The 26,164-nt window shown below is 45.8% G+C and overlaps 1 protein-coding gene across 4 annotated transcripts in view; it reads left to right on the plus strand.

Moving 5' to 3' along the window:
- The window catches only part of TCAF1 (TRPM8 channel associated factor 1), a 43,860-nt gene extending 18,340 nt beyond the window's left edge, over nucleotides 1-25,520 (plus strand). For 3 of the 4 annotated variants that reach the window (XM_059073477.2, XM_059073474.2, XM_059073476.2), the window contains exons 2-9: nucleotides 6,423-7,056; nucleotides 15,471-16,465; nucleotides 16,755-16,852; nucleotides 17,988-18,201; nucleotides 18,515-18,754; nucleotides 19,789-20,126; nucleotides 21,851-22,101; nucleotides 24,659-25,520. In XM_059073477.2, coding sequence (XP_058929460.1) covers nucleotides 6,437-7,056; nucleotides 15,471-16,465; nucleotides 16,755-16,852; nucleotides 17,988-18,201; nucleotides 18,515-18,754; nucleotides 19,789-20,126; nucleotides 21,851-22,101; nucleotides 24,659-24,668 — 2,766 coding nt within the window. In that variant the 5' untranslated portion in view covers nucleotides 6,423-6,436 and the 3' untranslated portion in view covers nucleotides 24,669-25,520. Of the gene's footprint in view, nucleotides 1-6,422; nucleotides 7,057-15,470; nucleotides 16,466-16,754; nucleotides 16,853-17,987; nucleotides 18,202-18,514; nucleotides 18,755-19,788; nucleotides 20,127-21,850; nucleotides 22,539-24,658 lie in introns of those variants that run through there. The other variant, XM_067041939.1, reaches the window with a different exon arrangement.
- The last annotated feature ends 644 nt before the right edge of the window (nucleotides 25,521-26,164 follow it).

Consider the following 26,164-nt stretch of genomic DNA (forward strand, 5'->3'; position numbering starts at 1 on the left):
CCCTGCCAACGCACGCAAGCTTTTCCGCTGTCTTCCCTCCTCTCACCCCTCCCCCTGCTGCTTCCCCCCACCTCAGCCCCCTCTCCACTCCTCTGACGTCACCGACATGCTCTTTGCAGGCTGGCTCTGGGCCTGGGGAGGAGAGTCTGGCCTGGTGAGAGGAAAGGAGGGAGAGGAGCCCACACCAGAACCTAGTCCTGACAGCCCCTTGGAGTCAAGGCCGGCCCTCTCCCACATTGTCCATTTGATAGGACACCCTCTGAAGCCGGATGATCAACAGCTAGTAAGAGGCAACACCTGGCTTTTTTTTTTTTTTTTTTTAAACTCAGGTCTCACTCATGGGCTCATACTCCTCCATTATGCTATTTTCCTGGGATTTACCTAGTGAGAGAAGTGAGCAAATATGAGTGAGAGAAAGAGAGCCCAGGGGGAACTCAGGAATTAAGAAGGGAGCGCATTAAGATTAAACTAAAGGAATAGAAAAAGCAAAGTTCTGAATCATGCCTATTTTTACGGGGATGGGGGGAGGAATTGGTTCTGGAGGACCACAGGAAGGCCTCCAAAGATGTTAGTAACGGTCTGTTTATTAATCTGGGTGATTGGTGTATGGAAGTTTGTTTAATTTTTAAATCATTATTATTTTACCATCCAAATTCTTCCGCGTGCATTACATGTTCTTTTAAATGTATGAATTAAACCATTTTAAGTGAAAAATAAATAAGATTGGGCTGGTATGAACCCACCCCAATTCTGGCTGCTATGAACAGAAGATGGTGGACACTGGAAAAGATACCGGACATATAAGGAAAAATAAAGCGTTCGGGGAAAAAGAGGCATGAAGACGAGAAGACCTACAGGATCCTGGGCGTCTGTGATATGGATCATTTTTCAAGGCCCGAGCAGCTCTATGCTGAAGAATTGATCCCAGGTTTGCCCTTACATCCACATCCATGATTCAGTCGTCCATCCGTGGGGCACCTCTTCATTCTTGTGGGGAATCCAGATATATAAAACACGGCCCCTGACCTCAGATACTTACTCTACTTTGGGGATTTCAAATCAAGCTACAGTGCAGGATGCGGTACAATATCCAAGGCAGGCCCACTACCCTTCTTCCCTTCTAGATACGTCTCTTAAAGGGAGACCCCGTTTAGGTACCATGGGGCCTCTTTGTGGAAGGGGTAAGGGATCTGGAAAGCTCTCGCCCTAAGTTACAGGTCGGGCCTGCGGTGCCTTCTACTCCCGAAGTGCCTTGGGTTCCATTAGTTAGTGGGCCTGGGGAGAGAAAGCAGGATCCACAGAAGGAGAACCGAGGACGAAGAACTCAAGGGGAGAAATAAGAGATTACCCCAGGCTATGTCCATCTGCGCTCACCAAGCTAGGAGGGCAAACGGATTCGGGCACAAAGAAGAAGCTTTTGGTTGAAAAATCGAGTGTGGGAGTCATTGATAGCTGGTGAAAATGGGGACAGAACCAGCTACAAAGTTCAGGGAACTTCCACAGAGGAGGAGTTCACATTTATTGGTGGACAAATGCACAACTTGGGAGATGAAGACATTTTAGAATGAGTGAGATGGGATCAGTTGATGGATCCAGTCATTTATATATTCAGTCATTTAATGTGTTTACTTGATTGAATTTATATGATCTGTGCTATTTTTAATTGTAATAGCAATACATGCAACAATTCAAAGGATTGTTGTGCAGACTTATATAAAGAATACTGTTCACCTCTTCCTTTCCTATGCAGTCAGCGATACCTTGTTGAAATGTGGCCTCCATAGTTTTCTGTTTATATAAAATCCTAATAACAGGCTTATGTATTTCTGGTACTTAAGAACGTGGACTCCAGTGCTAGATTTCCTGGGTTTGAATGAAGGATCCACTTACCACGTATGTGACTTAAGCAAGTAACAAGTTCTCTGGCCATCAGGTTTTTCGTTTTGTTTGTTTTTTGGTCTTGCGCATTTTTAAAATTGGGATAGTGATAGCACATACCTCATAGGTTTATTGTCAGGATTAAATAATGTAATGTATGTAAAGCGCTTACAGTGATGCCTGCAACCCGGTAAGCACTATATTGTTGTCACTACTACTCAAATTCCTAGTACTACTATTGTTAGTATCTTCAGCCATACAAAGGTGGGGTTTTGTCCTACATATTATAGCAATTTGAAACTTTCACTTCGGATATATCTAAGACATTCTTCTAGGTAGAAGAAAAATAGACTTAACACTGTTCTTTATAAAAGCCTCGTGATATTCTGTAATACAGATTATCATGCTTTTCTCAAGCATTCTCCTTCTCAAAGCTTGTCTTGCCACCCTCAGAGCCTTGCTATCAGACTGAGGCTGACAGGGCAGCCTCACTCACGGTGCAGGAACAAGGAAAACCGGCAGAGAGAAGGGCGCTCAGGTGGTTCCACCCAAACCCCACTCACCTCAGGCCACCCGTCAAGCCCAGGAACCAGGTGGGAGACTCAGCAGGAAAAGCACCCCTCTTCTCCCTTGTCCCCTGCTTTTCAAATCTCCAGGCCACCTGTCCATCCCTCTGTCACTTCTCTACAGATATTTCTTCTCCCATGAACTAGCTCAGAGTACAACTAGTGAGACAGAACTACAGGTTCCCTGCTCTAGGTGTGTTTGGAGTATCAACGCTGGCGGCAGCATGGCGGTTGTTTACATCATGTGTATGGGTGGCCGCCTGGGGCCTGTGCCCCAGGGTCTCAGGTTCGGTGCCATGGCCTATCCGGGGGATACATGGAAGTTGGGTAGCTGTGACTTGGGGTTAGAGATCCTGTACCCATGGGAGTCAAAAATGGTTCTAGGAAATATTGTTTGTCATCTCGCTGTCTCCCTGTCTAGGTTTTCGCTTACCTGTCTCCATTTGTAGTTTTGTTTGGCAGTGACCATCCTTGTGCATATATCTTTAATACTGCTGTTCTTAGTTTTGTAAGAAAGGTTATTAGTAGGCTTGCTGATCTTAAGATGGGCACACCTTTGAAACTGAGTTGCCACTGTCAGATTGCTTTCAGATTCAAGGTCCTTCTAACAGATTGTGCTAGTGTTTCCATAGCCTTTGGGACATTGGACATTATTATCTTTACCTTCCTCTCCTCCTCTTCCTCCTCCTCCTCTTCCTCTTTCTTTCTTGCCCCCTTCTTTCTGGACAATCTTATGGGTAATGTACATTGTATTTGTACATTGCCTGATTAGTGATATTGAGCATATTTTCATAGATTGATTAAGTTTCCTTTTCTGTGAATATCTTCTCTTAGAAAGGTAGGATTTCAGTGGCTTGAAAGGTGTGGGAGAGGGAACAGGAAGAAAGAGAATGGAAAGAGAATCTAAAATGAAAGCAGGGCATGTCCAGGAAGGCCAAGTATCCTGGAAGCTGCAAGAGATATGCTGGAAAGTAAGAAGCAGCCAGCCCTGGAGGCCTTAAACCCCAAGAGGAAGCTCAGATTTTCCCCTGTGGGCAAAGGCAAGGCTCTGGAGGGTTCTTTTCTGGGAAATAATACAATCAGTGGCTGTAGAAGAATAAAGGCGAGAACAGATGCTGGTGACTTAGAAGCTGGGTCCATTTAGTCCAGCAGTGAATCACGGAGGACCCAAACTAGGTTAGTGGCAGTGTGACTGGAAACCATGAAGGACGAACGACATTGTGACCAGCTGGATACGGGGCAGAAGAGAGAAGGGACACAGCTGTGGCTCCTTGCCGTTTGCTGTCCTGGCTATTTGCGGACCCCAGGAGGAGCCAGGGACGTGACAGATTCTTATTAACCAACTGTTTGCTGATTGTATCTTCTCAGTAGTTCTCTGGGGTGGAGGTTACCCACTAACAATTAGGGACCTCGAACTTATGTTTTTACCCAAGAGGAGCTAACTTGGGGGGAAAAGACTAAATTTAAGACTTTTTAGTTTTAGAGACAGTTACTAATGGCAGAGTGTGCTTTCAGTAGGGGTCTTGAGTTTATTACTTATGTCAGGACCAGGGCCTTTGCATCTGTGGCCTGGGGAAGGCACAGAGAGGCCTCTGCCAAGGGCCCATAGAAATCCTTGAGAACGAAATATAATCATCAGTATTAGTACTGGCTCCAAAATATGAAACCTGTAAAATCAGAGTCAATAAATGCTTGCTTAATCCAGTGTTGGTAAAATCTAACATTAGGTTAGATTTCTTTTTGCTTTATAATAATTCCCTTGTTAATGTACAGAACTGCAAGTGATACATGTATGTTGATTTCATATTCTGCAAACAGACTTTGCTAAGTTGGTTTATTCTAATAGATTTTTTGTTCTAATAAATTTTTTGTGAAATATTTTAAAAAATAATAATTCCCTATTTTGCACATACTTAAATAGCTTATTCTTAACTAAGTAATTTTAAGCAAAGATATATATATAATAAGTGAACACACATACATATCTACAAATCTATAGATCCACCTATAATACATAATGGAAAGGCACTTAACCCATGCTATTCCTTTAATCTTCAGAACAATCCTATGTGGTAGATAGTATTATCCCTACTTAATGAACGAGGAAGCTAAGTTCAGCCTAACTCCAGAGCCTAAGCTGGTAATTGCTTTGCCGTAGTACCTTGAGCGAGCATATTCTTTCACAGGGAAAAAAGCAGTAAGGGCCAGAGATAAACACCTAAAGAATATCTGCATTTTCAGAAGAGGGAAGAGCAGGATAGGAATGAAGTGGTTTGAGAGGTTACACATGATGAGGTTGGCTCAGGCCATAAGGTTAGAGGTGGTGACAGCCTCAGGGACCAGGAGAGCAGCATTGTGCAGACCCACCGGGTGGTCAGTGAGGCCTGGGTGTCCTGACTATTAAACACGTCTGTCCTTGAGGGAGTGCCTCAGTGAAGTGCATACAGAGGAGTTCAGACTGCAGAGAGACCTTATGCGGGGAGCTTGTGGTGAAGAAGCAGAGGGGTTTTGTGGGTACGCATCCACAGACATACACACCTTTCTCTGCTATGTCCAGGAGCAAGTAAGAATCTGCCGTAAGTTCATAAATTGTTACCTCTGCTCTGATTGTCTGGGACCTGGACTCAAGCCAGAGGACTTCTGCTTTCCTCTTACCCAGCCTATGACTGTGACCAAAGAACCCTCTATGAGGACCCAGGCTTTTCAGACTGAAATTCTGGCCCCAAGCTGAGATTAATACGATCGGTGTGGAAGCCGAATGGGGAGGAGTGGGGGTGGGGAGATAGCGTGCTACACCACTGCGTTGGTTTCCACTGGTTACCGCAGCAAAGTACCACAAACTGGGTCGCTTACGACAACAGAAATGTATTCTCTAACACAACGGTCTCCAGCCTTTTTGGCACCAGGGACCGGTTTCGTGGAAGACAATTTTACCACGGACGGGCGGCGGGGGTGCAGGGACAGTTCAGGCGGTAATGGGATGGGGAGCGGTGGGGAGCAGCAGGTGAAGCTTCAGCCGCCGCTCCCCTCCTGCCGTGCGGCTCAGTTCCTTACAGGCTGCAGACCGGTGGTGGTCCGTGGCCCGGGGGTTGGGGACCCCTGCTCTAACAGTTCTGGAGGCTTAGAAGTTTGAAATCCAAGTGTTGACAGGTTTGGTTATTTCTGGAAGTTCTGAAGGGGAATCTGCTCCGTGCCTCCCTCCTACCCTCCGTGCCAGCAATCTCTGGCATTCCTTGGCTCATAGAGACATCACCCCAATCTCTGCCCACATGTTCTCGTAGCGTGTGTGTCTCCCCTGTGTACCTGTGTCTGTGTCCAAATACCCTCTTCTTAGAAGGACACTAGTCATTAGATCAGAGTTCACTCAAATCCAGTCTGACCACACCTTAACTTGATTACATCTGCAAAGACCCTATTTCCAAATAAGATCACACTCACGGGTGCTGGGAATCAGTACTTAAATATTTGTCTTTGGGGCTTCCCTGGTGGCGCAGTGGTTGAGAGTCCGCCTGCCGATGCAGGGGACACGGGTTCGTGCCCCGGTCCGGGAAGATCCCACGTGCCGCGGAGCGGCTGGGCCCGTGAGCCATGGCCGCTGAGCCTGCGCGTCCGGAGCCTGTGCTCCGCAACGGGAGAGGCCGCAACAGTGAGAGGCCCACGTACCACAAAAAAAAAAAAAAAAATTTGTCTTTGGAGACACAATTCTGCCCGAATTCTTCACTTCTGTTTGCTTCCTTCTGTGGTGCAAGATGTCGAGCTGGTTTAGTTTGACCGTGAGGACGTTAGCTGACAGGGCACAACAGGGTCTCCTGCGTTGCAGACGCTGACGGCCGTGACGAGTGCTTGAGTCGGTTCGCAGTGTCGGTCTCATCTGCTTAATGGGAAGGATTGCCCCAGCTAGTGGAGGAGTGAACTCGTGGCTTGTTTGTCTGTTTATCCATTCTTGGCCAGGCTGAGTCTTTGCTCTTCTCTCTGCAGAAGCGGATCCAGCCATGGCGACTCCGTCTGCTGCCTTTGAGGCCCTTATGAATGGAGTGACAAGCTGGGATGTCCCCGAAGATGCCATCCCGTGTGAACTGCTTCTGATCGGAGAGGCCTCCTTCCCGGTGATGGTGAATGACGTGGGCCAGGTCCTCATTGCCGCCTCCTCCTATGGCCGAGGCCGCCTGCTGGTGGTGTCCCACGAGGACTACCTGGTGGAGGCCCAGCTCACCCCTTTTCTCCTCAACGCAGTGGGCTGGCTTTGCTCTTCCCCTGGGGCTCCTGTTGGCGTCCACCCATCCCTGGCGCCTCTGGCCAAAATCCTCAAGGGCTCTGGTGTAGAGGCAAAGGTTGAACCAGAAGTGAAGGACTCCCTGGGGGTTTACTGTATTGATGCCTACAACGAAACCATGACTGAAAAGTTGGTCAAGTTCATGAAACGTGGCGGGGGCTTGCTGATTGGAGGCCAAGCCTGGGATTGGGCCAACCAGGGCGACGATGAAAGGGTTCTGTTCACATTCCCTGGGAACCTTGTGACCAGCGTGGCCGGCGTGTACTTCACCGACAACAAAGGGGACACGAGTTTCTTTAAAGTCTCTAAGAAGATGCCCAAGATCCCAGTCTTAGTTAGGTGAGTGCATTACCCCTGTGGGCAGCTGGTCCCGGGTCAAAAAGCAGACGGTGGTTCTTGTCTTCCGGCTACTTACTCCCAGGCTGACAGAAGAGAATTTGGCACTCAACGTGGATTCGCCATAAATCATCCAGAGTATTAAAATTCCCCGAGGCGCAGGAGGGGCGGGATCCCTGTGGCCTCCTGAGACCCGATCACTTAGCTCTTTGAGAGGAGAAACCTCTTAGTGACCAGTATGTCCCCCAGCATCTTGCTGGGTAAAATATATTGCTGAATCCCAGGGTTCACATGACTAATCCAGGAAGGTGACAGGTGAAGGTTGCTTGCTACTGAAATGTAAGGAAAAGGAAGACGGACGTGAGGGGTCCAGTAAGACAAAGTCTAGAGAGCTGCGCGAAAGCTTTTGAAATGTCCAGCCAGATAGGGTTCGGATGGAAGTAGAAACTAGAGGATTTAGAAGTTGAGATACCAGAAAGACGGCACAGGTTCTGTGTGCTAGATCTTAAATCTAGGAGTCAGAGATGATTTTTATCTCTGCAAGAAAAGACCTGCTGATGGAGGATGAAGGAGGCAGCCGATGGGTGCCGAGACAGGCTACACAGAAAGCTCTTTGAGGGCCTTGCCCAGCTGTCCCCTTCACATTGTGCTCCAGCACCTCGTGTGGTGTTGAACATGGAGCAGGTTAGCAGGTGCTCGGTAAACGTGCGTTGGATGGATGACTGGATGGATGACGAGAGAGGTGAGAAGCTGGAGTGGTCCCAGAAGTGGAGCAGTCACACCAGGCCACGCCCTGTGTGGTGCGTGAAGACGCTCAGCATCCTCGGAGCCAAGAGCGTTGGTACTTCTGTCCAGTGGGAGCAGGATGAGGTAGAACTGAGTGAGGAGGGCTCGCCAGGGTTAGTGCAGAGACTCCGGGCGTGAGCTGGGGCCCCTCCTTGGCATGGAACTCCTGGAACACCCCACAGCTCCAGTCTCATACGTGCAATGAGGCACGGTGATGGATCGGATTGATCAAACTTCAGCTTACTAGTGATCTTCAGACTAAGGAACAGGAAGGTAAAACTTGGGCATAATTCTATTTCTTAACCACGTAATCCCCTTTAGTTGCCGTAAAAGATGTTTTTCCTCTATCAGAATCATACCTCTTTTTTCTTTGGCTGTGCCTATATCATCTCTCATCAGCACTGAATCTGAATTTTTTTCTTTTTGGTTAAATCGTGTGAGTGTGTGTGTGCAGGCGTGCACGTGGGAAATCAACTTGAAGGCTAACGCAGGAGGAAAAATCAGACTTAATAAGGGAAGTGCATAGAGTCTCCTGTGGAGATTATGGGTTATTAGCATCGGTTATTCACTAGGTAAGACTGCATCACACCTCTTGACTGTGCTTGTGCAGGTAGGTATATCATAGAATTACTTAGATGTTATGATGGTCTTTTTTTGACTTCTGGATGGATTGAAGATGGCAGCAATGATTTCCTAAGTTAACTGGCTGAGAGGAAGTGAAGAGAAGGAAAAGGTACAAGAGAATATATGTGTGTGTGTGTGTGTGTGTGTGTCACATATATACATTTCTTAACTTATCTACATTAAGAAATACCTATGCATAGGTTGAGATGAGTAGAGAAAAAGAGAAAAGAAAATCCTCTCCTCCTCACCCCGCAGTTCCCTTAATATTAGCTCTCAAGCACCCAGTATGTGCGTTCCGTCCAACCCTCCTTCCCTCTCCCTTGCTCATCCCTTATTTCCTTCCTTCTACAAAGTGATATAATCACAGAGTTCAAAAAATCAAAACAGTGCTGAAAGGTCAGCATCAGCCTATCTTTCTCCCACCTCCTGCTGTGGTCATTACCAAACTATACATTTATCCAAATTCATTCATTATAAACCTAAATTGTGTGAATTTTACTTTATGTCAATTAAATCTCAATTAACCTTTGAAAATATATTTGTTAAAATAGGACTTTAAAAAATAAATAATCTGAGATATAATCAGATTCATGTATAAGGACTGTAATTCAGCATTATTTGTTATTGGGAAGAGTAGAAATTATAGAATACTATACAGTGGATTATTAACTAACCATTAAACATATTATGTTTCCAAGAATATTTAAGGACAAGGGAAAACTCTTTGGGGATACTATTAAGTGAAATAAAACAGGATACTAATTGTGGTTCAATATGTTCCTAATTTTGTTAAAAAATATATATACCTATGTGTAGAAAATATTACATAAGAAAGCCCAAAATATCAGTAATAGGTAGATCTCTTGATTGTGGGATACTGATAGATGATTTTCAGTTATAAACTTTAATTTTCAAACTTCCTATCAGATTTTTTAAGAAGGCATATATTTCATTACCTTGCTTCACATGCAATTCAGAAATCACATTAAAATCTTTCCACATCTTTATGACACACAAATGCTTTTTTATTTAATAAGCAGAAAATATTTTTAGAATTCTAACTCTCTTAATCACTTTTTTTTCACTTTCCTTTCTAATGTTTCTGGAACATGCACACACACGCACGCACACGCGGTGTTGCCAATACAGTTGACCCTTGAACAACGTGAGGGTTTGGGTCATCCCTCTGCACAGTTGAAAATCTACGTCTAACTTACAGTCGGCCCCCCGTATCTTCGGTTCCATATCCTCAGATTCAGCCAACTGCGAAACGTGCAGTACTGTGGTATTTAGTATTGAAAAAAAAAACCTGTGTAGAAGTGGACCTGCACAGTTCAAACCTATATTGTTCAAGGGTCAACTGTACTTTTGAATTATGATTCTTCTTCATTGGATACTCTTTTAGATTACTTTTTCAGCATTGCTGGATCTCTTATTTTTTTATTTTCATTTTAAAATTATTAAATCATAAACCCACAATACAACTCTCTTTTCACCTTTGCACATTATTTTCCCCACTCAGTCATAATTTTACTCCCTTGTCATCTTAGTATACATGCTAATTTGAATTCTGCTCATAAACATTTTTCATTCTATGTAATCTTTAAAATTACACTTGATTCATTTTACGCAAATACCAGTGTATATACCTCATTTATTTAATCATTTGCCTACTGTTGAAGATTTGGATCTTTCTTTAGTCTTCTTATAATTATGTAATACTTATAACATATCATCAATGCATTTTCAGCAATACTAGACACCAACATGCTTCTATTAGAATTCAAGAAGGAAGATTATTTCCATCACAGGCTGTCAGGTTCACATTGAAAGTCCCTGTGGGTTTTGTTACTCTGCCCAGATATCTTGTTACTTATTTTTAAACCCACATTTGAACATGAGAGTGTGAATTAAGATAGCTTTAACCTTGCTACTTGTGCATTTCTTACTAAATTAAATTCTAAATAAGATATTGGGATGAACCTTCTAAGAATAAACTGTCCACAGGTCTTATCAAGATGAATCAGATTTTTATCAGAAGAAGTTACTACTTTTATGATGGAAAAATAAAACCCTTAGTAATAAACCAGATGATCTGCTTTTAGCCTGGTGAGAACACCTGCCGAGAGCAGGACACAGGTCTCAGTCACTGCCCTCACTTCCTGCCTGGAAGGCACCATGATCTGCACTGAGAGCACTAGCCACCACGTTGTCTGTATGACCACACCGCCTGTACTCTGTTCCCTGAACAATTTCTAATCTTCCATCCGCTTATCCTCGGAGGTCTCCACTGTATCTCCAGATCTGAGGGCAGTGGCTATTGTACTTTAAATGCAGAACCAGCCCCACCTTCTTTCTATTAAGTGTTTCATTTGAACAAACACTGGATCCATTGTCGTAAACACAGCCTCATTTCAAGACTCAGGATTCTAGTAAGAGATTTCATATCTACTGGGAAAAGCACAGATTTTAGTGGCGGCCAAATTTAATAAGTTCCCAAGCTCTGTCTGGTGCTTGCTCTAAAACCTTGAGCCGTAAGTAAGCCTCATCTCTAAAGCAGGATTAATAATGACTGCCTTTAAGGGTGGTTGTGAGGATTAAATGAATTAAGAAACAGGTTCAAAGTACCTAAAACACTTTAATTATTTTGACATCGGCCTTCAGGCTGTGGTAATGTAAGCATATGAGGTCATGAATATCATTTCCAAACATGGAAAATTACTTGGCAGCCATCATTATGCTGCTTTGCCCCAGGTCATGTATGTTTCTCCAGTTGTATAGGCCATTGATATTTTAACTGGTTATTTTTTCCTACTTCATCCACCAAACTGAGGCAGCAGCATCATGATGGAGTGCCATGTTTTACCCTTTTTCTACATTTAACAAAACAGGGACGAGACACTGAATTGGCTTTACCAATAAAGGGACCTGATGCCGATTAAACATATCGTTAGATAACTGATCTGAGGGAGGTTTGGGCAGAATCAACCACAATAGTTTGCTCTGTTTTTTGGGACAAGAAGGCCCTTGTCTCACTTTAACACAAATCTCGGGCTTCTGTTAGAGTTCTAGTTCTATGTGTGTTCATTCATCCATTCATTTAGCCAGCAATTTATTCGGTATATGCTATGTCTCAGGCTTTATTTCTTATTTCAAAAAAATGATTTCCAAAGATCTGAGAATTAGAAGAGCAGAAATGTCTCCAATAACCAGGCCTGGAGGAAATCACAAAAAACAAGTAACTGTTGTAGGAAGAGGGCTTGTGATATCAAGGTTCGGGAGAACCTGGAAACCTGGGCTTGCTGCCATCAACTGCACGCCGTGACCTTAGCGTGTGCTTTCAACTCTCTCTCTCCCTCTAAATGGAAAGTGCTGGAGGAGAAGGTTCTTGCCCCCGTTTCAGCCATTACTCCACTGAGACTGGTTTTCAGTCTTCAGTAATCCCTGTATATTCAAGGTCATCAGAGATGCAGAGGAAAGCATGTTGAACAGTGGTCATGCTCTGAAATGTCCACATGCTCCAAATTCCTTGGCTTGAAAACACCCCTGTGAAACCTGAATTGGCAAACGTTATATAAATTGATGCCGTGTGTGTGTGTGTGTGTGTGTGTGTGTGTGTGTGTGTGTATGTATATAGACATCTCCACTTCATTTTGAAAGATGGCCAAGGGACATTATATAGAAAAGTCTTTTGAATTTCAGATTATGAAGATTTCAGGATTTTGAAAATTGACTATCTACTTCAAATAAGCCGAAATGAAACAAGAAAACTGCCAAATTCCTGAAGATATTCAACATGTATATGACTCCCCAAGTAGTTTGGAAAACAAAGATACCTGAACAGATATTAATAAGCTTATTAGTAACAAGGATCCACAAGTCTTTGGAGGTCATTGCTAGGATAGACAGAATGCTAACTGCAGATGTTGGTCAGGGTCACGGCCCTGTGAGATGGGGTGAGCATACCTACCTAACTCCGAGCTTCTCACTACAGTCCTAGCCATGTATAGTAGAATTGGATTAACTGGTTCTCACAAAATAAATTAGAAGTTTTTAGAGAGTGAATTCAAGTGGGAAGATACGCCACTTTAGAAGAGAAACTGTTAAGTCACAATTCAGTTTTCTTTTCCTTTTTATGCACATTTTCCTTTTTTCAATTTCAAAATATATGCTTACTTGGAAAAAGAGAAATAGTCCCAAAGTGTACAAATTAAAAAGTGAAAGACTTCATCCTCCACCTCTGCCTCTTACTAATTCCTCCCAGAGGTAATCACTGCTTACAGTTTGGTCTGTATCTTTTTTGATGCTAACTCTACATGAGCTCTTTCAGAAAATAAGAGGGGAGGAAAGTTTTGTAACTTATTAAAACATTATTTCTCTGATGCTAAAACCAGAAAAAGACATTGCAAGACAAGAAAAGTACAGAACAATGTCCCTCATGAACATAGATGCAAAAATTCTTAATAAAATATTGTATTGTAAGTAGACAACAATATATAAAAAGGATACTACATCATGACCAAGTAAGGCTTATTCTAGGAATGCTTGGCTGGTTCAAATATCAAATTAATTATTCTGTTAATACAGAATAAATGAGAAAAACCATATATATTCAATAGATGTACACAGACAACAAAAAAACCTTTGACAAAATTCAGTGTCAAATCATGACAAAATTTCAGCTAACTAGAAATAAAAAGCAACTTTTTCAGTGTGATGAGTCCTCTGAAAAACCTATAGCTAAGAACATACTTAATGGTGAAATACCCTGAGCTTGAGAACAAGGCAAGCTGTTTTCACAAATGATGATTAATCCCTGTTCTTTTGTTTTCTTGGTCTTCTCTTTCACATTTGTGCAGTTACAGATTCTTCTGTTCTCTTGGGTTTCTGATCAATCTGGTTTCATTTGATTTATATTTCCTATAAATTCCTCCTGTCCCAGCTTGCTGATTGCACCCTTCTTGAAATATAGTGCATCTAGTGCTATTATGATTTTATTGTCTTTTTAAAATAACTTTTGTTTCATTTCAGAACAGAGAGGGAAAAGAAAAGTAAACATCCAATTCAGGTTTTTTTATGGAACAATTATTTATCTGCCCCTGCACATAAGCCATGGCTGTCAGAAATAACAGACAGGTCTGTGATGATGCTCCCGGCTCAGCAGGGAGCATCTAGGGTCCTGCTAGTGACGCAGTGTCTGGGTCTCAACTTTGCACATTCAGTACTGCTCATCTTGTCGAAACAGGCTGATGTATAAACCTTGATACCAATGTAGATCACCTCTTCACTGACTGCACTTGTAAAACAATTAATTGCATGAAATGTATGAACAGAACCCGTGATAAGAACTAAAACACAAAGCACCGAGCTAATCTCCCCGTGCTATGCCGCTGCTTCCCACCAGCCAGCTATTTTACATTCAGTAGTGTATATATGTCGATGCTACTCTCACTTCACCCCAGCTTCCCCATCCCACTCCAAGCCCTCAAGTCCATTCTCTACATCTGCGTCATTATTCCTGTCCTGGCCCTAGGTTCTTCATAACCTTTTTTTTTTTAGATTCCATATATATGTGTTAGCATACGGTATTTGTTTTTCTCTTTCTGACTTACTTCAGTCTGTATAACGGACTCCAGGTCCATCCACCTCACTACAAATAGCTCAGTTTCGTTTCTTTTCATGGCTGAGTAATATTCCATTGTATATATGTGCCACATCTTCAATAAAGATCTATTACCAAAAGAGAACTAAAACATTTTCTATTTCATTTTGTATGCATAAAGTACTTAAATTTAAAAACGAATGTTTTTTGCTTTAGAATCAGCAAATTAAAGATATACTAAGATGTTGCTAGAGAAATATAAATGTCACAAAAAAAATAGAAGATTTCGGTTGTCCTGGCCAGTGACTTCTTTCTTTAGGCAGGTGATCCTGGGAAGTAACTATTATTATCACAAGGTTGTTTGGTAAATTTGGAATCAGCAAGAACAGCTAGTTGAATGATTTTAATGGCTAGTGCTTCAAGGAGGTGGAGAGTCATCTTGTAGGGTGACACCTTTATCTTCAGGAAGGTTTGTACCTGCTAAGAGGACTACAGTTTCCCCATCAGTTAATTACAGCTCTGCCAACCACAGAGAGTACAACACAAATACTGTAAATATGCCACCTACCTGACCCCCATTTTTCACTGTTTCCTTACAACTGCCTCTGACCATACAGTTGCCAGAGATTTACCTAGCGAGAGTGACTTAACCAACTCTGGGACCTCAAGCTTAGAGATCACTCAACCTCTTACCCGCTCATAATCCCACTACCTGGGGCTGCATCCCCCATTTGGGGGGTTATAGGTGTCCTGAAGTCTTATAGGAGTTTGTCACCCTTAGATAGGAACAGTTTGGTGATGAGAAAAACCTTATAGCACGGATGTGTATCACTCCTGTTGGGCCGGCAATGAATGTGTGGGATTCTGGGTGTAGGCAGTCAGTCCTCTTGGGTTCACGTAACAGGAGGGTCCCACTAGAGTTGAGGCCGGTCAGCTCCCTGCCCCACCTTTTGAGATAATAATGATTCTTCACTAGCGCCACTAACTCACTCAGCTCTCTGTTGACTTTATTTGTAGAAAATTAGCTGCATGAAATTAGAAACAAGCCTCCTTATAAGAATGAAACCATGATTTTCCATTCCGTTCTTTGTATACTGCTTAAAAGGCTGAAACAAACACTTAAATCCGGAATATTTAAGATACAGTATTGGGTATACCCAGCAGGACTTCTTTCGAGATTCCCTTTGGAGGGTTTGTACACAGAGAATGAGCAGAGCAGAATTAATGCTGAGTGCCTCTGTCTTCCCTCAAACAAGTCTCCATACCCAGTGAGGCCAGGTCTGCCCACTTTGTTCTCCCAGTTCCCCTGTAAGAGCTAAAAATGGTATTAGGAAGTCTGACACTTGCTATATGCTGGGTGCTGTTCCGAGCGCTTCGTAACAGAGAACACGTGTGTCTTTTGCAGTTGTGAAGACGATCTCTCCGAGGACAGAGATGAACTCCTGCACGGGATTTCTGAGCTGGACATCAGCAACTCGGACTGCTTCCCGTCCCAGCTGCTAGTGCACGGGGCTTTAGCCTTTCCCCTGGGGCTAGATTCCTACCATGGCTGTGTCATAGCGGCTGCCCGCTACGGCCGGGGCCGGGTGGTCGTGACTGGCCACAAAGTCCTTTTCACCGTTGGTAAACTGGGCCCCTTTCTGCTCAATGCTGTCCGCTGGCTGGACGCGGGCCGCAGAGGCAAGATCGTGGTGCAGACAGAACTGAGGACTCTGAGCGGGCTGCTCGCAGTGGGGGGCATAGACAGCAGCATTGAGCCCAACCTGACCGGCGATGCCAGTGTCTATTGCTTTGAGCCCGTGAGCGATGTGGGAGTCAAGGAGCTGCAGGAGTTTGTAGCAGAGGGCGGGGGCCTGTTTGTTGGAGCCCAAGCCTGGTGGTGGGCCTTCAAGAACCCAGGAGTGTCCCCTTTGGCTCGGTTCCCAGGAAACCTCCTCCTCAACCCCTTTGGCATTAGCATCACCAGCCAAAGCCTCAACCCCGGGCCCTTTCGTACTCCTAAGGCAGGGATAAGGACCTATCATTTCCGTTCCACTCTGGCTGAGTTCCAGGTTATAATGGGCAGGAAGAGAGGGAACGTGGAAAAGGGCTGGTTGGCAAAGCTGGGACCGGATGGCGCAGCTTTCCTGCAGATCCCCGCAGAAGAGATCCCTGCCTACATGTCGGTGCATCGGCTCCTAAGGAAGCTGCTAAGTCGCTATCGGCTCCCAGTAGCGACCCGAGAGAACCCTGTCATCAACGACTGCTGCAGGGGTGCTATGCTCTCCCTGGCCACTGGGCTGGCCCACTCTGGAAGTGACCTCTCTCTGTTAGTCCCAGAAATTGAAGATATGTACAGCAGCCCCTACCTGCGCCCCTCGGAATCTCCTATCACCGTTGAGGTCAACTGCAACAATCCGGGTAAGGAATGAGGGGTGGGAACCTGGCGGGTGGGAACTGGGGGGCAGTGGGTCGTGATGACTTCAGCAGCTCAGCGCCAGATCTGATCACCCCCAGGGGGCCGTCTCCATCCTCTGCCGTGCACTCTCAAGGAGATGGGGGTTGAGGTTTTAGGTGATGTTTGGAAGAGTAGAGCCAGGGCAGCATGGGGGCAGGAAGATGTGCAGAGCTCGTGAAGGGACTCTGGAAGCTGGGTGGCGATGGAATCGTGGAGGAAGGGTAATGTCTACTCTTCCTTTGCGTTTGGCAGGCACCAGGTATTGCTGGATGAGCACCGGGCTCTACATACCCGGGAGGCAAATTATAGAGGTGTCGCTGCCTGAAGCTGCCGCCTCTGCTGACCTGAAGGTAAGGCACGCCCCATCTCACCACGTAACGTGGAACCCAAATACGGAAGCCAGAGGCTCTTGCTTTCGTAGTGGGCATCTTACCTGACCTTCCTACAAAACCACTGGCAATACAGGGCATGTACTTCTACCCCCTTAGTTGCACAGGATGAAGCAACTGAGATGCAGAACAGCTAACTGATTGATTTAAATGTATGGATTTGATACATTTCAGCGCCCGGGACTGAAATCTAACCAACTTCTGGCTCAGGTTTTGTGCTTTTAACTTATGTCCTAGGGTGGGAATAAGAAAGGTACCAGATGGCTGGTGCCCTAGCACACAGTCCAATAAATCTTAGTCCACGTTCCCTCCCGTGTACATTTCACATCAAAGCATGAGTTCCTTCTGACTCCGGCTTCTTCCCTGTGACACCATACACTGTTCCCAGCTTGCCCAGTCCACGTCAGCTCTGTCACTTTCACATACACACACCGTACTCACAAGGTTAAGCTGCTGTCCTGCTCTATCCGCTTTGTGGGTCATCGTGATGCTTAGCGTCTGTTTTGTGCCTGTATCTGTCCCGGAACTTATTTGGCATAAACCCGGGAGAACAGTCCCAGGATGGCGCTGAGGATAGGGGTGACTCCACTGGTGCAGGAATAGGGGCCGGGGAGAACAGGGGGAACTGAATCGATCTTCCACTACATCAGCCGGTCACGTTTTCTCCCATTGGGCCTTCTCTCAGGTCAAAAGGCAGGATCCCCTCTGGCCCTTCCCAAAGCCAGAACCACCACGGGGGAATAGGCAGCCTAGGAATCTGGCTGTTACAGAGACACCAAGGGACCCTCTGTGGGAGTCGCCCACCTCAGCATTAGCATCTGGGTCACACCTGGTGCCCCTACATCAGCGTCTCGGCGTGACCCTTTGTGGAGCTGTTTGACCCGCCCTGAGAGTGACTTTACACGATCTGGTCCATACGACCTTGAGCGATGATACAATTTCACGGGTTTAGCGCACAGGGCTTATAAACGGTGGGATGCCTGGACTTGCCTAGGGTCATGGCCCCGTGACCCTTCCTGCCCCCGTGTCCCGGGCGCTCGCCCCTTCGGCTCATGCACGCCCCGGGGCCACTACATGGGGCGTCTCTCTGCTCCAGGTACAGATCGGCTGCCACACCGACGACCTGACCAGGGCCAGCAAGCTGTTCCGAGGCCCCCTTGTGATTAACCGCTGCTGCCTGGACAAGCCCACCAAGTCGATCACCTGCCTCTGGGGGGGCCTCCTGTACATCATTGTGCCTCAGAGCAGCAAGCTGGGCCCTGTGCCCGTCACGGTTAAGGGGGCTGTGCACGCTCCCTACTACAGGCTAGGTGAGTGGGCGCTCTGGAGCGAAACCCGAGGGACAGGAGCTGGGGGTGACGAGGTCATCTGGGGCTGCCTGGTATAGGAAGAGGGAGACTCGGGTTGGTGGAGGGAAGGGAGGGAAGCTTCCTTATAGTCAGCTTAGAGGCTAAGGGGATAAAGACCAGACCACCGTGTCACATCCATGGGACCTTTGGAGCAGAAGGATAGAGCAGGTATGTGGTTGTTCAGGGCATTGGTCTCCTGCTGGGGTTCAAGTTGCACGTGTCAATGTCAGGGATTTGGGGAAACAAGTTTCAAGCGCTGTGGCCTGTCTTCCAGGGGAGACATCCCAGGAGGAATGGAAGAGGCGTGTCCAGGAGAATCCAGGTCCCTGGGGAGAGCTGGCTACAGACAACATCATCTTGACGGTGCCAACCGCAAACCTTCGCACTCTGGAGAACCCCGAGCCGCTGCTACGCCTCTGGGACGAGGTGATGCAGGCCGTGGCCCGGCTGGGGGCTGAGCCTTTTCCCCTGCGTCTGCCTCAGAGGATCGTTGCCGACGTGCAGATCTCAGTCGGTGGGTGCCTGGGGCGAACCTCTGCGCGTGCCGCCCCCACTGAGGGCCTTCCTTCTTGCAGCAGCCATGCAGTGGGCAGCCAGCAGGGTAGAAATGTTCTTACGGCAAGACATCTAAAATGTAATCCTGGCTATTTAAGTGGAAGGGGGAAAATGCGTCAAAAAAAAAAAAAGACTCGCTATGTCCCCCAACAAAACACTGGAAACTACCTAAGTGCCCAACAGTTACGGAACGGTTCAGTAATGTATTGTGTACACCTTCAGGGGACATTAAGGAAGACATTTAAAGTGATATTTTCATGGCATAAGGAAATATGATGAGGTTATGTGACACATAAAAAGCAGACCGTAGAACTGTACGTACACAGTATGTTAAAATATGTAACAGTTTTAGTCAAGAGATGTTACCAAACAGTGGGAATGGTGCAGAAAACACGTGCTGGATTTCCACACACTTCCATCAGGGGACTTCAAGGAGTGGATAAAACCTAGGGCCTTGTCCTAGGTCACAGGTGTTGGGAGAAAGCACTGAATAAAGAGATCTTTGCCAGTGGGTCAAGAGGCCTGAAAAATGAAGGCTGTATAGAAATGAAAGAACCAAGGAAATCTCTCTGGACCTTAGTTTTCTCGGCTTCTGTAGATGATCACTATACGGTAGTGTCGACGTGGGCAATTCCATGTCTAAATACTGAGAACCACAAGTTCTTAATTTTGAGAGAAGGGTATAAAGATGGGTTCACACGGACAGAGCACTCTCAGAGAAACAGAAAAGTGGAATAGTAACGTGAACGGCGATCTGTAGCCCGCCTCGGCTCCCACAGCCAGTCAGAGCGGCGATGAAAGCATTATTGCAGAACGAGAGCATAAGGAGGAAGGCCCGGAGGGTCTGGGTTTTGCCTTTCTGAGCATTACAGGGTTCCGGAAGTCATGGGTGGGGTCGGCGGGGACTGGGTGTTTGGGGAGATACAATAGAATAATTTTGTTAGACGGGTGGGGAGCGCTCTAACCCTCTTTTCCCCCTCCTGCATTTCCCAGGCTGGATGCACGCAGGCTACCCCATCATGTGTCACCTGGAGTCGGTGCAAGAGCTCATCAGTGAGAAACTCATCAGAACCAAGGGGCTTTGGGGCCCCGTGCACGAGCTGGGCCGCAACCAGCAGCGGCAGGAGTGGGAGTTCCCCCCGCACACCACCGAGGCCACCTGCAACCTGTGGTGTGTCTATGTGCACGAGACGGTCCTCGGCATCCCTCGAGGACGAGCCAACATTGCTCTGTGGCCCCCAGTTCGGGAGAAGAGAGTCAGAATCTACCTGGGCAAAGGTCCCAATGTGAAAAACTGGAACGCGTGGACGGCCCTGGAAACGTACTTACAGGTGCTGGGCCAGCGCAGGGGGAGGTGGGAGCCCTGCGGTGGGGACCCTGAGCAGATGGTAGCGCGGTGCCCAGGGGGCATCCCGCTGACCCGCCTCCCACACCAGGCGGGGGGGGGTCCTGACAGCGCCCAGGTGTGAAGGTGCTAGTTGAGGATGCTTCTCAGGGCATCACTTTGCATGGCCCTAAGGTGGACTTAATTGCCTCAGCCCCTCCCTTCACCCCAGGACTCTGAAGAGATTTTTGAGAGTAGACAGGAAGCACTGAGAAAGGTTAAAAATTGGTAGAGGCAAATGTGATACTACAAATATAGTTGCTGTCACTGGCTTTAAACCTAGACATACCTGAGACTGAAGCCAAACTGCGCTGTTTAAATAGCTCCCTAAAGCCGAACACACCCCGACCTGCGTGCACGTGCACACACACACACGCACACGCACGCACACGCACGCACACAATATGTGGGGAAGGAGCTGTTTTTCCCCTAGGTGAGTAAACCGTCTTCTCATTATGACTTGGCTGTGCCTCAGTTTCCACCTTATAAGCAAGCCAGGTTTCCTCACTGGACTGGACATGGGGGTGGGCTTTGCCTTTTAGTTACCACACAACACCCCAGTTCCAGCCCCTGGGTCCCTGGATCAGTTCCCAGCTCACTGTGGAGAGTTTCATCACCTTGGATTCTGGAACTCAGTCTCAGGCCGGCCACACTCTATTCTGGCCCTTCTGCCTGCTGGAGTTCTCACTGCAGATCCCCTCCACCACAGGAATGATGGTGACACTGCTGGGAGACTGTTTTAACCTTGTCATCGGGACAGAAGTTCCTCCTCTGTGAAATCAAGTTGAGGTTGGAACTGCTTCCCTGGTCGCGCAGTGGTGAAGGATCCACGTGCCAATGCAGGGGACACGGGTTCGAGCCCTGGTCCGGGAAGATTCCCACATGCCGCGGAGCAACTAAGCCCGTGCTCCACAACTACTGAGCCCGTGCGCTAGAGCCTGTGCTCCACAACAAGAGAAGCCACCGCAATGAGAAGCCCTCACACCACAGCAAAGAGTAGCCCCCACTCGCCGCAACTAGAGAAAGCCCGCGCGCAGCAACAGAGACCCAGTGCAGCCAAAAATAAATAAATTACCATGGGCTGTTTCCAACAGCCTCAGGATGGCTGCCTTTTCCCAAAATTATGCCTTCCTCTTAATTCTAGCCACTAGACTATACATTGTCTTCTGCTTCTACTGGACTCACCTTTTTTCCCAAAGGCCGTTTTTGGTCGCCTTGCAAATTGACATAGACCTACAGTTAGTGTGGATTATGTCAGGATAGGGCTGGGAGTTCCCTAACCGTTGGGGTTTAACTTTGCAACTGTGAAAAACAGTGGATTTTTTCACTTCAACTGATTTTAAATCCTCGTGTAACATCCTATGACTACGTTCATGGTCTAGTGAGATAGATGAATAATGATATTGGTAGTAAATCCTGAAACTAATCAGTGCAGTTTTTACCACGGCTGTCTTGAGTGTCTGCTTTGTGCTGAGCCCTGTGCCGGCTCAGAGGCCCTGCTCGTCGTCAGAGCATGAGAGTAGCACGTGAGGCTGGCAGGTAAAACAGCAGAGGGTCAGTGATAGATATGACACTGGTGTTTAACGGGTGAAATGCATTAACTCACTTAGAGTGTCCGTTGGGCCTTTTGTAGATCAGATGTCTCATCCTCCTCCGCCCTTCTCTTTCCAGCTCCAGGAGGCCTTTGGGTGGGAGCCGTTCATCCGTCTCTTCACTGAGTATAGGAACCAGACCAACTTGCCCACAGACAATGTCGACAAAATGAATCTGTGGGTGAAGATGTTCTCCCACCAAGTGCAGAAGAACCTGGCTCCGTTCTTCGAGGCCTGGGCCTGGCCGATCCAGAAGGAAGTGGCAACCAGCCTGGCCTATCTGCCTGAGTGGCAGGAAAATATTATGAAACTGTACCTCCTCACACAGATGTAAGGAGTGCCCAGCGAGGTGGCAGGTAGAGAGGTTTGGGGAGTTAGGCAGAGATGGGGATTCACTCCTCGACCTCTGTCTCTTAGGCTCTAGCCTTGCCCCCTCAAGCTCATTGCCCCTAGATCTCAGTCGTGTCTCTGGGGAGTGGGTTCAGAACATAGAAAAAAGCGGACTCATAATTCCTGGGGGGCATAGCCTTCTGTTGATGAGCTGATTCCTCTGCTCTCAGCCATCAGATGCCTTCCCGACCCTGTGCTGGGCCCGTGCTGAGAGCTTTGGCCCCTGCTCCTATGCCAGCCCTTGGTTCACCATCACGGGCCGTAGCCCATAGCGGGTGGCTCTCACCCTGAGGTCTCCCTGGGCTTTCATTTTTGATCATTTCCCCAAAAACCTGACCATAGAACCCAACTGAAATACTAATTTACCATGATATTCAGACAGCTCCCTGGTGACTCATATATCTTATGTCTTGGGTAGTTTTCCAAAGGCTGTCTGGTGTATTACGAAGAGCCCATAACTAGGGTTAGCTCTTGGGGAAGTCGTTTTATCTCTGAACTCCCACTTCTTTGTGTGTAAGGTGAGGGTAAAGATCACTGCCTCACAGGGTTGTGGGCGAAGACTCAGACCGGTAATTCTGAGGAGGAGTGCGGGTACCGGGCACGCGCTCTAAGGGGTGGTTTTATTTCATGCTGGTCCACAGAGTCGTGAGTGTCCTACTCGCCATTCTCTTCCCACAGCCCAGGGGTCAAGGTCATCTCTCACAGTTGGCTTACCACATCCAAGTCCTGGTTCTTCACCAGTTAGTTATAGGACTCTGGGCAAGCTCCTGAACTTCTCTGGGACTCAATTTCCTCATCTATAAAATGGGATCTATTTCATAGGACTATTGTGAGGATTAAATTTTAGTGCCTCTAAAAGTGACAGTACCGAGAAATTGTCAGCTGCCACTGTTATTGTCAAATTAACTCAATATCATTTTAGATCAGGACTGCACTTTCAGATGTCATTTACAGATGCAGTGAATTAATCCTATCCCATCCTATACTTTTATACGCTGACTCTGAAAGGATTCTGGTATATCGCCCTACGATCTAAAGGAAGGTCTCTATATTTATAGTGGGGTTTTAAAGCTGCTTGGGGTTTGGTCTCCTTCTTCAATTCCATCTTTCAGGTAAAATCCCTTCTTTGATTAAGAGTGGAAGTCACTTGAAAAACCAGAACAATTCCATGAGGATGTTCATCCTTAACAAACACGGAGCATCCGGCTTAGTGATGCTGTTTATATTTCCGTAGTGACACAGATTCCTGTTGCTGTTTGGCAGATAAAGTCCGTGCACAGATAGAATCTTTACACTGGAACAAGATAACTGGATGCAGCTGACCCAACGTGCATTTAATTACAGTACATTCAGAGATTTTTTTAACTTCCAATCTTATTCAGAACCTCCCAGTTCTTCGTAGTTTCAGCTAGAGTTGGGGCTCCAGGATTAATGCTGTGTACATCCAGCCAGTTTTCCTTTAGCTCACTTCTTTTGATTTAGTTGCTTTAATGCACTGTTTTATTTGCTTAATTGGGAATTGGGTAGATGCAGAGACAATAAGATTTGACCTAGACAATGTTTTTCTTTTGATTCTTTTATTGTGTCATTTCTTAATACTAGAATTATTTTCCCTTACTTCATGAGCATCTATCATCCAAGTACTTTAAACATAGATGTTAAATATTCATTCAGCATTGAAAATAACTGCTATCAGTTAGTGGGTTGTTGAGTATGTGCCAAGTATGTAGATTGTTTCATTTAATCTTCACAGTAACCTTATGGAATGGAAACTTAACAGCTCCCATTTTTCAAATGAGTGAACTGAATTTTAGGGAGATTGAGTAAATTGCCTGAGCCTTTATTGCTAATAAGTGATAGCGCTGGGATCTGAACCCAGGCATTCTGAATACAAATGACTATTAGTAACTACAGTGCTTTGAACAAGCAAATAAATGAGTAAATGAAGAAATGAACCAGCAAATAGAAGGACCTTTATGTCCCTCCTTGCCAGCACTTTGGCTGTTTTTCCTTAGCCCTCATCTAATTTTATCAGAACAGAAAGTCCTTTTGTTTACCCCAAATGCCAGTTCAAAGGAAGACTGTGAGGTAGGCTCCTGAATTGCTTCCCGATGGACGGTGCCGGGGTGATCCCTTTAGTATGGTCCCAGTCATCGGGGTTCCGGGATCTTCGGGGTTCAGTCCTTATCTCCAGGGCACCATGAAAGCATTCTACTAGCTTATTGGATTTTGAACGATGGGCTATTTTGGTAAAGTGTCTGACTCCCAAAAGTCTCAGACACTGTATGTTTTCAGAAAGGAAATCAGATCCTCAGTCATTTAGAACCATTTTTGTATCCGTTCTTGCCCTGCTTAGTCCATTTTCAGCAGTACAGCCCCGGGGACCTTTTAAAACTATCAAGTTGTCCATGTCACTCCCCTGTCTAAGAGCTTCCAATGGGACTTGGAATTTAAGATGATGAACTGAACATGTAAGTTTACTTCCCTCCCTCCCCAGGCCCCACTGAAACCGAAGTCAAGAAATGTAAAAGAGAATTGACACATCTCAGCAGAGAAAACTGAAGGAATTTGGTTATAAGTGAAGAAGATCTCAACACATTTCTGGAAGAGAGAAAGTGGAAGAAGTGATAATGAAACAGTGCAGCTCCTTTCAGACGGAATATATGCTGATCTGAACACGTAACTCCAAAGAGATTTGGGCACCTGAAAAGTCTGTCTACTAAAGAATTATGTCAGTTGTGAAACTGAACCCCATCTCATTCTATCCCAACCTTTGCACAGAATGCAGGCAACCTACCACTGGTTTCTGTTAAGTCTGTTGTTGTTGTTTATTGTTGTTTGTGTAAAGGAATCGAATAAACTGCTTGAGGAGAGGTAGGAGTTGGTGCTCCAATATAAATTTCTCTTTTGTGGAAAAAAGTGAGCCCCTAGCAGCTAATTCTCTACAGATGGCTGAGATCCCTACTCAAGTAACCAAGTGCTTTCAGTCACAGAAAGGCTTACTGGAGAGGCAGACAGACCACACAGTGGCAGAGGGAACCCACAGCAACTCCTATAAAAACAGTTATACTGATTCTTCAATGCAAATGGTCAGCTGGGAATTCCCAGACATTGAGCCTTAGGGGTAGGGGTTGGGGGAGGGACCAGGGGAGCAGCATGTGAGAAAAATAACCAATCAGAATCAGGAGATTTGAAAAATATAACAAACTCTAGGGGAAACAGTTAACATGGAAGAAAATGACTTAAATATCTTCAGAGACATCTAAGGTGCATTGGTAAGATAAAAACAGGATGCTACAAAGTTATGGAAAACCTTGAAAATAAGAGGAGCCCTTAAATTGAAATAAGACTGCCAAAAATATTTAGTAGACAGGCTGTAAAATAAGGTTGAGGGAATCTCCCTAGATATAGAGCAAAAAGAAATAGAAAATATAAAGAGAGGAAAGAGACACAGACAATATCTAACTGTTAGGAGTTTCTGGAAGAGAGAACACAGAAAATGTGAAGAAGAAAAGAATTGAACAGAAATAAGTCTCCAAATTGAGAGGACCCTATACAACCTACATCTAGACATCATCTTGTGGAATTTTGGAATATTAAGGATAGGGTGAAGATACTTAAAGTGCCAAGAGAAAAAAATAAAATTAGGTCATCATAATTAGATCAACTAAAAGAGATGAGAAAGAGACTGGGAGCGGATTTTTCATCATCAACACAATGCTAGAAGCCAATAGAGGAGTGTCTTCACACATGGAAAATCTTTGTACCCGGAATTCCATAGCAAGCCAAACTGTCAAGAGTCAAGTCGAAAGAAATTTTCTGACGTGCAAGTTTTCAGAAAATCTACTGTCTTAGCACCTGGAAAGGAAGTTCTCTCTCACCTACTGAGGAAGTTCTCCAGCAAAATGAGAATGAAAATCGGGAAAGAGAAAGAAATGGAATCCAGAAAACAGTGGCCCTCACCCAGGATGGCTGACTCCAGAGTGACCATTATCCAATAGGA

Source organism: Kogia breviceps, chromosome 9 (genome assembly GCF_026419965.1).
Source record: "Kogia breviceps isolate mKogBre1 chromosome 9, mKogBre1 haplotype 1, whole genome shotgun sequence".
Classification (NCBI taxonomy): domain Eukaryota; kingdom Metazoa; phylum Chordata; class Mammalia; order Artiodactyla; family Physeteridae; genus Kogia; species Kogia breviceps.